The following is an 11,840-nucleotide window of genomic DNA, read 5'->3' on the forward strand; positions in this document are numbered from 1 at the left end:
ACCTACTGATGAATTTGAATCCAGCCACCCTAAGGTACCCCGAAGCAAGAATGTGATCAGGGAAATGCTGTGAAGTTGCAAACAAGGCTGAAAACATCCATTCCCCAGAAGAAAGCCATTACCACCAAGAAGTCACTCCACAAGGAGGAGAAGAGGAGATGTAAAGCCATCATGGACTCCCCTCAACATCTTTCTGACATGGAAGAGATGGTTCTCTCTGCTCTTCAGGAGATCTGGGATGTCTGTGATCTTGGACGGGGCCCAATGGACCGGGCCCAACTGACAGCCCCCTGTCCCTCCGAATACTTTCTGGAGATTCATGGACAGCACCTCAAAACCCTCACGAAATATGACTATCTCAAGGTTAGGCATCTGTGAAAGAGGTTATGCTGATCAGACGATTAGGCAGATGAGATTAGTTTATTTGTTAAATCAGAGAACATTAGGATGTATGAAAACACCTTCACTTACCTGATTTTCTCTCAACAGTATATTTTCCACTTCACCTGGAAGATACTTCAGGAGCTTTATCCAAGAGAGCCTAAGATAGGCCTGTCTGTAACAAAAACCAGGTCAGACATAAACACCAACAGCTATAAACAAATTCCCTTCGGTGGTACTTTTCAGGTAAGAACATTATGCAAAGGTCATATTTTATGGCTCAAAAGTTGGGCAACATTTATCTCCTATTTGTTGTTGTTAGGCATTACCAGAGATTAATAACATTTAATGCAATTCATTCACATATTTTGGTTAAGCAGTCTACGGAATGTAATTATTTAGGCAAATTTACTTTATATCTCTTAGAAGAATAACATAACCAAAGCAGTCTTAAAGTACTGCAGACTGGTGAAGGAAAAACAACAAAATCTGCAGCCATCGTCACTTTTGCTGGTAAGCACAGTCCAAAATTAGCATCAGCCGGAGAACACTACAGCAGCCCGATTTCCTGGCTGCAAACAGAAACATGTTCTAACGTGATCCATTTCCAATCCACATTTAGGATGAACACCAGTTCTTGGTTTCGAAGGTGGCCGAGAACTGCAGCCGACAGTGTAGGCCTACTGCATTTGGGATGAGTTAAAAAAAAAAACTGCCCATCAACTGCTTCATCCCCATTCTAACCTCACACCGCTCTCCCAATAAACCCCAGTACTGATTATTAAATCCCATTGATCAAATTCACGAATAAACGTGCATTCCATTGTGCTATTGTAGTCTATTTCTATCTACCACACGATACAATATGCCTAAATACTGTCTGCAGCCAACATGCCTTTTCCCAAACTAGAGGGCGTTGAGAGGGAGAAGACTTTTAGTTTGAAGACAGATTTTGCTGGCTCCTGCTGTTGGTCTTAGCAACGCGTCGTCGCGTAGCGTAGGGGTTTTGTTTATGCAACGTTAGCTAGCGTCTATGAGATTTCTACATAAACCCGCGCTGTTGTTGGTAACGTTTTTTGGAGCCATTATTAAGACACCAGGTATATATACAATGTAATGTTCTCTTCCTAAATAAGCGTCAGCGTAACTGTTATCTATAACGTTACTAGCGATAGTTATAAACAATACAAGTTAGCGTTTGCTAGCTTGACTGGCAACGTCATTAAGTTAATATTTTGTCGTTTGCATTGGATTTAAGTTTTACCCCTTTTATTTCCTGCTTATATCTCAGTCACGTAGCCTAATGTTAGGCTTTAACGCTAGATAAATTATGATATCTTAAGTAGGCCTAATATCACAATCATTGAAGCTAACAGGATGTTCTTGTAAACTACATGCGACAGTCAGCAGCAGCCACCTGTTGCTTCAAACGTTTAGCAAGAGATTAATAGCTTCTAGATGCATGCAAGTCCAAATATCATTTATGAAATTGTTCGTATAATCTGCAGTTGCAGGGGAGGATGCTCCAATGCCTTTGGTGTGACTGACAGACCCGCCTTGGAGCCATCACTATGTCGGTGATCAGCAGCCTTGTCCCCGCGCGTTTCCTCACACTCATAGCCCACCTCGTCATTGTCATCACCATATTTTGGTCAAGGGTAGGCACAAATCCTCAAACCACACTGAAATAATTCGATTCCTGATTGACACACTGACTTGAATAAAACTTCGAATCCGAAGATACCCAACTCATTTTTGCAAACAGTGACTATTGTGTGCTGGTCATTTAATTGTTAGTCACTTCATAAATGAGTGTACCAGTCCAGACATGTCTTGTTATAATAACTCATCACGACCTGATTTTCTCACAGGAAAACAATGTTAGGGCTTCTTTGCCCTTGCAGTTTACAAAAGAGGAATATGATCAGGAGGACACTAGGTGAGTGATCTTACAACTGACATTTGTTTCAATTTACTCCATAATAACCCCAGCAAGCTGCAATTTAGTATGTAGAACACATTATTTAATTTATTCATCTAGCAGACGCATTTATCCAAAACGAGGAATAACATTCAAGCTGTGTGTGCAGAGGAGACCTTAGGTAGGTAGGCATTAATTAATCAATACTGCAATCAATACTAGCCTATTACTAGAGGATGAGAGTGCAGACGGTATAAGTACCAGTCAAAGTGTAGAAGAAGAAGGAGGTAAGAGAGGGAAGTGCATGGTAAATGTGTGTTAGGTGTTGTAAGTTGTGTTATATTGTATAAGTATTAGGACAGGAGCTACCAGCGGAAGAGATCTTTTTGGTGGTACTTGGCAGGTCGTTCCACCATCGGCTGACTACAACTGAAAATAGTCTGGATTGCAGTGTTTGTAGGGGCGGCAGTGCCTGATGACGTTCCTTGGAGAACCGCAGCGTCCGAGGGGAAAGGGTCAAGTATACTGAACGTAGTGGTCAGTGCACGCCAGTGTGATGTCAAAATGACCCACTGCCGAATTTCAGCAGCGCATCGGGAGGTTATGCACCACTCTTTTTTTATTACCTAGTGGCATCAGGCACGACATTTTTGCTAAAGTTCATTCATAAAGTAACAGAGGATAACATCAAACAATAGCAGCGCGACATGTTGGAACTCTGTATAGTCCACATCCTAAATAAACCTAATAGGCTAATTAACTCACTTGCTCCAAAACATGTGAAGTTTCTTCTCTGGTGACGTCACATCTTGCGCACACAGTGACCACTCCGTTGAGTATATGGCGTGCTTAACATGCCTTACACCAAGCCTTAAAGAGAGCATTTAAGTAGGTGGGAGCAGAGTAGACCAAAATTATGGTTTTCTTTGCTTGTTTTGACTTGAATTGTGTATGGATACATTTACACTGGCAGTCCTTGCATGCACAGTTCAGATTTTTTTGCCTATATTTTTTTGCCTATATATATGTTTTTTTTTTTGTTTTTTTTTGACTGCCTGTTTGCATCTACGTTTGAAAGTGGCCCTTATCAGCCTATCTGTGTTTATGTGGTTCACTAATTTGCTTAACATTTGCGATAACCTGCATGCGCACAATAGGGGAATATATTGAGAAGTCTGCCAAATAGGCTACTGATTCTATTTAAAGGCGAAAAAGAAAATGGAGAGTGCTTATTGCAGATTTTCCATTTGTATTTTAATTTTAATTTCACTGTTCTGCCAGTTGAGCATGTGAAAACAATGTTACGTGTAGGCTAATGCAAATGCGAAAAGGTAATATATGTTGGATACTTTCAATGATGTGCAAGTTGAAAATGACGGGAATATCTGATCTGTGTAGATGACAGTCGCATTGGCACATAACCGATTCATATCTGATTTATTTCCACATATGAATGAGGCCTGAAACCGATCTGAAAATATCAGTATCCATGTGCTTTTTTACTGTTTACACATTCATGCTGTGCATCGGAATCATGCCACCTATGACCAAAAATATTGGAATTGGGTCACATTTAACTGATGGTGTAAATGTAGCCTATGACCACGTTTACATTTGTTTTTAAAATGCATCCCGAAAAGATCCGATCTCAAGTGGTCTGTTCGAAATACAAGTGTATACAATCATCAAGATCACTTAAACCACTTGTTGAGGTGGTCTGAGATGCATTTGACTACATATCTTTTGTAGTGTAAACGCTTATGCATTCTGATTGCATTGCATTATTGCATCCCGGACAACAGGAGTTCTAATGACTATGATGTTGGCGGAATCTAAACACCAGTGGTCTGCAACATCTCTGTGCTCCTTGAATACATGTGTAAACAGTGATGTGTCTCGGCTGACCACTTGTGATCGTATCACCCAAGATGCATTCTAAAAACATGTAAACTGGCCCTATGTGGGTCTTCCTCTTTAGTGACGTGAAGTTTGTCTTGCCATCAGTTTGAATTGCATTCAAAACATGATTTTTATCTTTTCACTCCTAACAGGTTGGTGATAGGACTGTCTGTCACTCTTGGCCTGTTTTTCATAGAACTGTCTGGGTTTTTCTCAGGAGTATCTATGTTTAACAGCAGCCAAGGGCTCCTTTGTATCCTTTTTATGTCCAGTGGTACTGCCTTTATTAATCAAATATTATGTAAGCCTTGAGTGGATTTCCTGAAGCACAAATCTATCAAGTAATTGTACTACCACATACAAGCAGATGCTTTGTCACATTTGAGTGTGTTAATAAGCTGAGATTGATTCCCATATGAAAAACTAAAACATCCGGTCAAACATTACAATTATGATCCGAGTCCTTTAGAGATGCATTGCAAGGTCAATTCCAACAGCTACCCAACTCCTTCACATTCATCAATTAAATTAGTAAATTGTATACAGCTGATTTACAAAATAATGTTACTGATGAAGTTGAATAGGCTTTGAAGACTCAACCTTTCTGTTAAAGTTCCCTGACTCCTATGTCTTGTGCTCCAAATATTAGCTATTGGCTGCCATGCAAGCGCTTCAGTTGCCCTTCTCTTTTTTCTCTTTGAGCAGTGGACCTGTGACATCTATTGGTGGATCTTTGCCTTCTGCAGGTCAGTAAGGCAAAGGTAGTCATAACTGTGATGACAGAGCAGTGCATTCAACACAACCAATGAGTGCGCTGATAGACAAAAACAGTTTGGACGTGTATTTTCTTTGGAATTGAGTGAACAATGGCATTTAAAACCTCCGTTTACAAGAAAGATGTGCTTGCTGCACTTCATTGATGCACCAGTTTAAGTTTAATTTCACTGCTGGTAACGGTTAAGTCGTAAGTCAATGAAACCTGTCCAGACCCACTCTCAAATGTGATTGAGATTTGAGTGACGGTCTGGTGTAAACCAGGCTAATTGACTATAGCACACTGCAGCAAAGGGAGAGAGCAGTCACCCCACTTGGCCTCAAACCTAAACGACCGTTCGTTGGTATGGCAGTCAGAGCGCATACTCAACCATCACACAGCCCTTCGTGCCAGTGGCCGGGTCTCGGGTGTACTAAACGTGCAGTTTGACCGCAATGCCAAAGGGCCAGGCTCGTTGAGCACATACTCAACCGTAGTGACGGCACTCCGTCACACACTCTAACACTTTCTCTTTAGTTGTTCATAAAGTTGGCTATACTCTGAGGATTACTCAGTGAACTGGTCAAAATGGTGTGGTGAAAACTAAAGCAAGAAAGCAGAACATAATCTTATATGCAACAAGGGGGCTCAAAAGTCCATGGCATGACCCATGGCATGTTTACCATACGGTTTCCCTGACGATCAGACCAGCCCTGGCAGCCCACTGCAGCGCGTCTATCTGTCTGTCCTTCTTTGTGTTCCAGAAGTGGCAGTGCTGGACCTACTGGTTCATTTTTGCCTTTTGCAGGTTTGTGTCAAAGTCAAATTTGGTCTGGTGTCAACAGATATGATAGCTGGATATGTCTTCCTAAGTGTCAGGGGTTTTACATCTGAAAGTGGGACTCTTGAAGTAGTTTATTCTGTTGTCTCATTGCAGTCAGATTCACATCCAAGTAATGAACAGGAAAAACAAGTGAAAATCTGTCCCCTTTAAGAATTGAAACTGCAATGAACAAGAATTGTACTGGTCAGACATCCAGATATAAAGTATAATGCAAGATGCACATCATATACACATTGGCACATTAATGTAAACAACTCGTACACAAATTGTTCTAATCCTATACGTGTATGTTTGTGTCTTTCCCAGTGTGTTTCCAGCCCTGGTGGAGCTTGTTCTCTTCTTTGCTGTCTTTGGGTTAAAAAAGAAGCCCCTCTGAGTTATTAATACAACAGCTGTTTCTTTAAAATATGACAACCACATCATGACAGTGATTGACAGTACAATCAGGGGGGTATTCCAAGTACGTGCTTTAGTGACAAACCTGGGTAAGTTAACTCAGAGTAAGTGGTAAACCTCCTACAACAAGAGCCCTATGTCATTGTTTTGTTAGGAGAATGAAGCCATACAGCTTCTTCTATTAGGAGATTTACCACTTACTCTGAGTTAACTTCCCCAGGTTTGTCACTAAACCACATACTTGGAATACCCCCCAGTTGTTTAGCATATGTTTACAATTTATTGTATGCTCTGTGTGATTTGTTTTGTATTCTTTTCTTTGTCCCTTTAATGTTTAAATAAACACTTTTGTATAAAAAAAACATTTTTTCGTTCTTCATGATCAAGTGTTGTATTGTGTTGTCACTGAACAGCACAAAAGCAATATCGTATATATAAATCGTAATCGTATCGTATCGTAAATATATTTCGGGGAAGAAGTCAAGTGTTGAAAGCCTGGTTGATTTCTGCAGATTGATACTTATCATAGTAAGAGCACAGAAGGTTTCTTTTCTGTACCAGTAGGTGGCGGTATGCGCTCTGTCTATGGGCGTAACCCGCCATTAAAAATGTAAAGAAGAAGAAAAAGGAGCCAATCGGATTTAACAACGGTTGCATTTGAAATCCTCGGCGGTCAACCAAAGGTTGTTTGCTAACTGGCAAAAAAGAAGAAGAAATCCTCGGCGGTGAACTGTGAGCACTGTTTTGTTGAGGAACTGTGGGAGTGCAGAAATTGCATGTTTTAAATCCTCGTTACGTTCTGAGAGTTAACATTATAGTGCGGTATCATTTTGTGGAATTCAAATTATGCAGGTAAGTTAAAATTCATGTATCTAGCTTTCTCAAGAAAATAAAACGGTGTTAAGGAAACAAACAGACTTATGTTAGCTAGTATAATTTAGCAAGCTAGTTCTAGCTTATTTAGTTCTAGAGACCCAGCTTAACGTTACAGCAAATACAAATACTAAGCAAACATGAACACCCTGCTAGATTTCATTGAATATATTTAGCAAGGTGTGATCGATTCTGAAATGTTCTAGCGCTATAACGTTGACACAGATTGTTGGAATTATAAGATCGTTAGCCTTTCCAGCTAGCAGCTAACAAACCTACTAAGCTAACAAAAAATTCTATACTATACCTAATTTATGTGACGTGGGAAAATGACTGTTTCCCGGCCCCCCATAAGCTATGGTTACGAATACAAGTCCATTGTTTTGGTTATTTGTTGTAAAAATCTAATCAGTTGACACTTCTCTAGATGTATCCTTGTGTTGTAGTCAACGTAAGTTCAGTTTGTGTAACATTAACTTATGTCTTTGTCGTAGAACAAGGAGAATCGCGTTCCAGCAGCGCTTGTAAGTTTTCTTTGGTGTATTACTTGCGTTGAATTTGAAATGTGCAAATGTAGATGGAACATAAGACTGTGCTGACTTTACACATGGTACTGCTGTCGCCATTGAATTCAGTTATTTTCCATGCACTTTACATTTGTAGGCTGCAGGACCTCAGCGTGTGGAGATTAGTCATGCTTCAGACAGCTCAAATAAGAATGTCATCACAGGTAATGTTCTCCCCTGTATTTTAGATTGGATTAATATACAGTACTGACGTAGTGTTTTTGCTTGCATGTATAATGGATGCATTCATTCATTATTTATTCTTTCAACTAGGTCCAGGAAGAGTGCAAGCTAGCGCCTCCTCTCAAAAGTATGCTTTCTATGTATTTGACAACTTTTTTTTTTTTTTTTGGTCCCCTTTTAATGATGCATGATCATACTGGGGAAAACGCACTGTAAACAAAACTAATATTTCAGTAGTACTAGACACAGGTTGGGCTAAATCATAGAATGTTAGTCATCTAATGCCTATTGTCTCTACAAAGTCTGCATTTATCAAACGTGCTTACTTAACCCTTTCAGATGGAGTCAAATTCCTTGTTTGTTTTTACGCAAACCTGGCCCATAAAGCTGATTCTGATTATTCTATTCAGGAGGACAACCATAAAAGATTTTGATATTGGTCGTCCACTTGGCAAAGGGAAGTTTGGCAATGTATATTTGGCACGTGAGAAAAAGCTGAAGGTCATTGTGGCTCTGAAAGTGCTTTTCAAGTCTCAGATGGAAAAGGAGGGAGTAGAACATCAATTGAGGAGAGAGATTGAGATCCAGTCGCACCTCAGGTATGTGTGTATGTTGGTGTCGTATGCTGCATTCATACCAGAACCGTATCGCAGCACCCTGAAATAAAACATGCAATGCTGCCCCATGTTATTAATACTTAATTAATTCATTTAACTTTTATCAGGTGTTTTTTTTTTTTTTTTTTTTTTTTATATATATATATATTTTTTTTAAATGTTCCGTAGTCTAAGCCTATTCTGAGTAAGAGACCCGGGCATGGTATTGATTCAGTCATCATTTTGATATTGAGACAACACTAGTGTATGTTTAAAGCTTTTGGGTCAATATTCCATGACTACATACAGTACAAGTGAGTTCAGTCATAACTTTCCAAGTCATTTTCTGGCTGCATTTTTTCCCCTCCAACAAATATATTCAACAATCCCATTGGATGAGTTTATTCATTCATTGTTTCATTTTAGGGTCAAAATTAATTCTTTCAAGAGAAAGCTATTGGGGTTATTATTATGTTCATTATGTCCGTATTAAATTACATATATGGAACTTGGTTTCTTTAGATTGTACATATGGTTACCATAAGGAAAGCGTGTTTCTTTTGAAGGCATCCCAATATTCTCCGTTTCTACAACTACTTCCACGATGCTACACGAGTGTTCCTGGTGCTGGAGTACGCGCCCAGGGGTGAAATGTATAAGGAACTGCAGCGCTGTGGACGGTTCGATGACCAGCGCACAGCCACGGTGAGACACTTGGCTCTTTTGTATGGATAGGGTATTAACCTGACCTCTTGGCTCTTTGGATTTGTACTTCACGTTCTTGGCATTTTCAACTTTTTGTAACTGATTATTAATGAATAATTATCGATAATCAGTAGCAAACTATATGACTTCAGAAGAGGAACTGTTATGTTTCTTGTGCATCAAGAAAGTTGCATTTTGCTGTCAGCTATTAGTGTGCAGTGTTTCTTCTGTGAAACTAATTTTTTACTCCCTGAAAAATGAAAATGGGGGGCAGGTGTGTTGACATGTCACATCTTGTACATCTTACACAGTACATGGAGGAGCTGGCAGATGCCTTGCAGTACTGCCATGAGAAGAAGGTGATTCACCGCGACATCAAACCAGAGAACCTACTGCTGGGTTTCAGGGGAGAGCTGAAGATTGCTGACTTTGGCTGGTCTGTCCATGCTCCCTCTTTGCGGTAAGACATTTGTTGATCTTGTGTCTCTTTATTTTTTAGCAGATATCCAAGAGGGTGGGGGTTACATTTGAGTCATGTGTTTCTCTTTGAAGCCTCGCCATCATGAGAATTGCATTGGTTTTGGATTATTCACCATGTTTATCTCCATATAGTGTACATATTGATTGAGGCACTGTCTTCAGCAAATCCAGCAAAATTCTCACATTCCTGTAGCTATCCATCCATCCAGTCTGCACTTGACCGTCCTGGACTGAGCCACTTAGTCAGTCCACACATTACTTCAGTGATAGCTGAATAGCTTTGAGCTCCAATATCAACAGACTTTCCCTAAAATTTGAGGACTGTACTTTTAAAACTTGCCCTGGCAAGCAGAGAATAGATGGACCTGTTCAATGAGTAAATTAAACATTTGCCTTTTGAAACAAAAGGTTACCCTTAGATGTGGCTTGACTGCTTCCTCTGAATTTTAGACGTCGGACTATGTGCGGAACCCTGGACTACTTGCCCCCTGAGATGGTGGAGGGTCACTCCCACGATGAGAAGGTGGACTTGTGGTGTATTGGGGTTCTGTGTTACGAGTGCCTTGTGGGAAACCCTCCATTTGAGTCTGCTAGCCACTCGGAAACCTACAAAAGGATCACAAAGGTTTGTAGTTCAGGTTTACAATATTATGTGCACACTATATAAAAAATGGCCACAAACCATATGAGTGAGGCACAACAATAGGCTAGTGTCCGCTAACTTTGCCATTCCAACAGACTTCGACCATGCAAGCTGTATGCAGGGGTTAAATTAAGACTTGTTATAGGGGTGTGGGGTACATTCCCATCATAGCCCTATAAAATATTATCTTCATGGACCTTTACTCTTGAGGTCGTTTCTCTGTAGTCTCCTGGTAATTTGTCAGTTTCTGACCATTTTCCGTATCCACCTCACTCTGCCATCTGACCAGCAGCTGACGTGGCTTCAACCCAAGGACAGAAAAGGAAACAAAAACCCTGTGAAAATTATAACTTTCACAAGTTCTTGTCTCATTAGTATTTTATCTACAGCTAAAAACAAATGATGTAAACATGTTTTTATTTTGAATCATTAAGAACAAGAAAAGCGTATTGGTGAGGGTGTGCAGGAATAACTGAATGAATATATGCATATATATTTTTTTCTTTTTTTTTTTTTTGTTGTTATTTTAACTGCGTCCTTTATTTACATGAACCAAAAAATATAATAAATGTGTTTGTATGATCTTCAGTAAATCACCTTACTTGGCATTTCAGGTTGATCTGCAGTTTCCCAAGGTTGTGTCTGATGGGGCTCGGGACCTGATCTCAAAGCTCCTTCGCCACAGCCCCATGATGCGTCTGCCCCTGAAGAGTGTAATAGGTCACCCATGGGTGCGGGCAAACTCCCGACGGGTCCTACCACCTGTTTGCAACCCTCGGGTGGAGGGTGTCTGAATTGTTTTTTGGGAGACTGTTTTATATTTTCTCATTTAAATACCCTGGTCTGTGCTGTATTATATTACTGGGATTCTAGCCTCCGAATATAAGTGGATAAATACTTCCCAGATTCAGCTGCTGAGAGCTGTCCAGGGTTCTTTCTTGGCCTCAAGAAGTATATGGTGGTTTGTCTTTGCCAGATTATTATGCTGGTGGAGGAATCTTTTTGAGGTTGTTTGCTCTTAACTCCTTCATTAAGGTCTTTAGTTATTCTGTTTTTATTATATTGTGGTTAAAGTAAATATCAAATTGTAGTATTACACTGCAGTGTAAATATTTTTTTAAAAATCCAAAACCTTGTACAACATGTCTCTTGTCTTGTGTTCAGACTTTCTGTTGTGTGTTGAAGTGTGGGGATGGCTGTGTACGTCTGTTTCATTGTGTCATTTTTACGTGTGCTGTTTGTGGATTCATGTTTGAATAAAATGAACCGTTTTACCAAATTTTGGTCGTTTGTGTGTCTGTTTCTTCAATGAGAAGAATGGACCATAGGTATCAGGCAAATATGAAAAGTTGTTTACGGTACAGTAAGGAATCCCAGAGGTAGCGTGGCCGAGCGGTCTAAGGCGCTGGATTAAGGCTCCAGTCTCTTCGGGGGCGTGGGTTCGAATCCCACCGCTGCCAGAATCCTTTTGAGCTACAGGTTGACTGTATTTGTGTATATGCACAGTCATTGGTACTATATCATCGCGTCCGTGCTTTCAGAAATAACCATGAGGGGCGATGCATAAACCAGAAAAGCACGGCTGTTCACTGAGGCTAT

General features: G+C 40.2%; 2 protein-coding genes and 1 non-coding gene across 8 annotated transcripts; all 3 read left to right on the forward strand.

The window, feature by feature from the left end:
* The first annotated feature begins 1,312 nt into the window (after window positions 1–1,312).
* Window positions 1,313–6,726, forward strand: LOC121681253 (transmembrane protein 107-like). Of its 6 annotated transcripts, none has more exons than XR_006022040.1 (7): window positions 1,313–1,481; window positions 1,890–2,039; window positions 2,253–2,320; window positions 4,354–4,454; window positions 5,667–5,763; window positions 5,893–6,002; window positions 6,106–6,726. XR_006022040.1 is itself a non-coding variant. In XM_042060882.1 (7 exons), the coding sequence occupies exons 2-7, from the start codon at window positions 1,953–1,955 to the stop codon at window positions 6,156–6,158; spliced, it is 450 nt and encodes a 149-aa protein (XP_041916816.1). In that variant the 5' UTR covers window positions 1,313–1,481; window positions 1,890–1,952; the 3' UTR covers window positions 6,159–6,726. The 6 variants fall into 6 exon arrangements, 4 of the variants coding, with proteins under 4 accessions (XP_041916816.1, XP_041916819.1, XP_041916817.1 ...); XR_006022041.1 differs by having other exon boundaries at window positions 5,893–5,982; XM_042060882.1 differs by lacking the exon at window positions 5,893–6,002 and adding an exon at window positions 4,851–4,947 and having other exon boundaries at window positions 5,720–5,763.
* A 171-nt stretch (window positions 6,727–6,897) lies between these two features.
* On the forward strand, window positions 6,898–11,517 carry aurkb (aurora kinase B). The gene is made up of 9 exons (XM_042060880.1): window positions 6,898–7,047; window positions 7,563–7,592; window positions 7,732–7,798; window positions 7,908–7,944; window positions 8,228–8,416; window positions 8,980–9,118; window positions 9,430–9,578; window positions 10,049–10,223; window positions 10,856–11,517. Exons 1-9 carry the CDS (start codon window positions 7,042–7,044, stop codon window positions 11,033–11,035), a joined length of 972 nt encoding a protein of 323 aa, XP_041916814.1. The 5' UTR covers window positions 6,898–7,041; the 3' UTR covers window positions 11,036–11,517.
* Window positions 11,518–11,619: 102 nt separating this feature from the next.
* trnal-aag lies at window positions 11,620–11,701 on the forward strand. Its single transcript has one exon. It is a non-coding gene; the product is annotated as a tRNA-Leu (tRNA).
* Window positions 11,702–11,840: the final 139 nt, after the last annotated feature.

The sequence above is a fragment of the Alosa sapidissima genome, chromosome 14 (assembly GCF_018492685.1).
Source record: "Alosa sapidissima isolate fAloSap1 chromosome 14, fAloSap1.pri, whole genome shotgun sequence".
NCBI lineage: Eukaryota > Metazoa > Chordata > Actinopteri > Clupeiformes > Clupeidae > Alosa > Alosa sapidissima.

Bases quoted from the DNA above. Each gene is read 5' to 3' on its own strand.
- LOC121681253 (XM_042060882.1), top strand. From the start codon at position 1,953: ATGTCGGTGATCAGCAGCCTTGTCCCCGCGCGTTTCCTCACACTCATA. The intron at 2,040-2,252 runs GTAGGCACAAAT...ATTTTCTCACAG, and splicing joins TCACCATATTTTGGTCAAGG to GAAAACAATGTTAGGGCTTC. The intron at 2,321-4,353 runs GTGAGTGATCTT...CACTCCTAACAG, and splicing joins TATGATCAGGAGGACACTAG to GTTGGTGATAGGACTGTCTG.
- aurkb (XM_042060880.1), top strand. The intron at 7,799-7,907 runs GTAATGTTCTCC...TCTTTCAACTAG, and splicing joins AAATAAGAATGTCATCACAG to GTCCAGGAAGAGTGCAAGCT. The intron at 7,945-8,227 runs GTATGCTTTCTA...TATTCTATTCAG, and splicing joins GCTAGCGCCTCCTCTCAAAA to GAGGACAACCATAAAAGATT.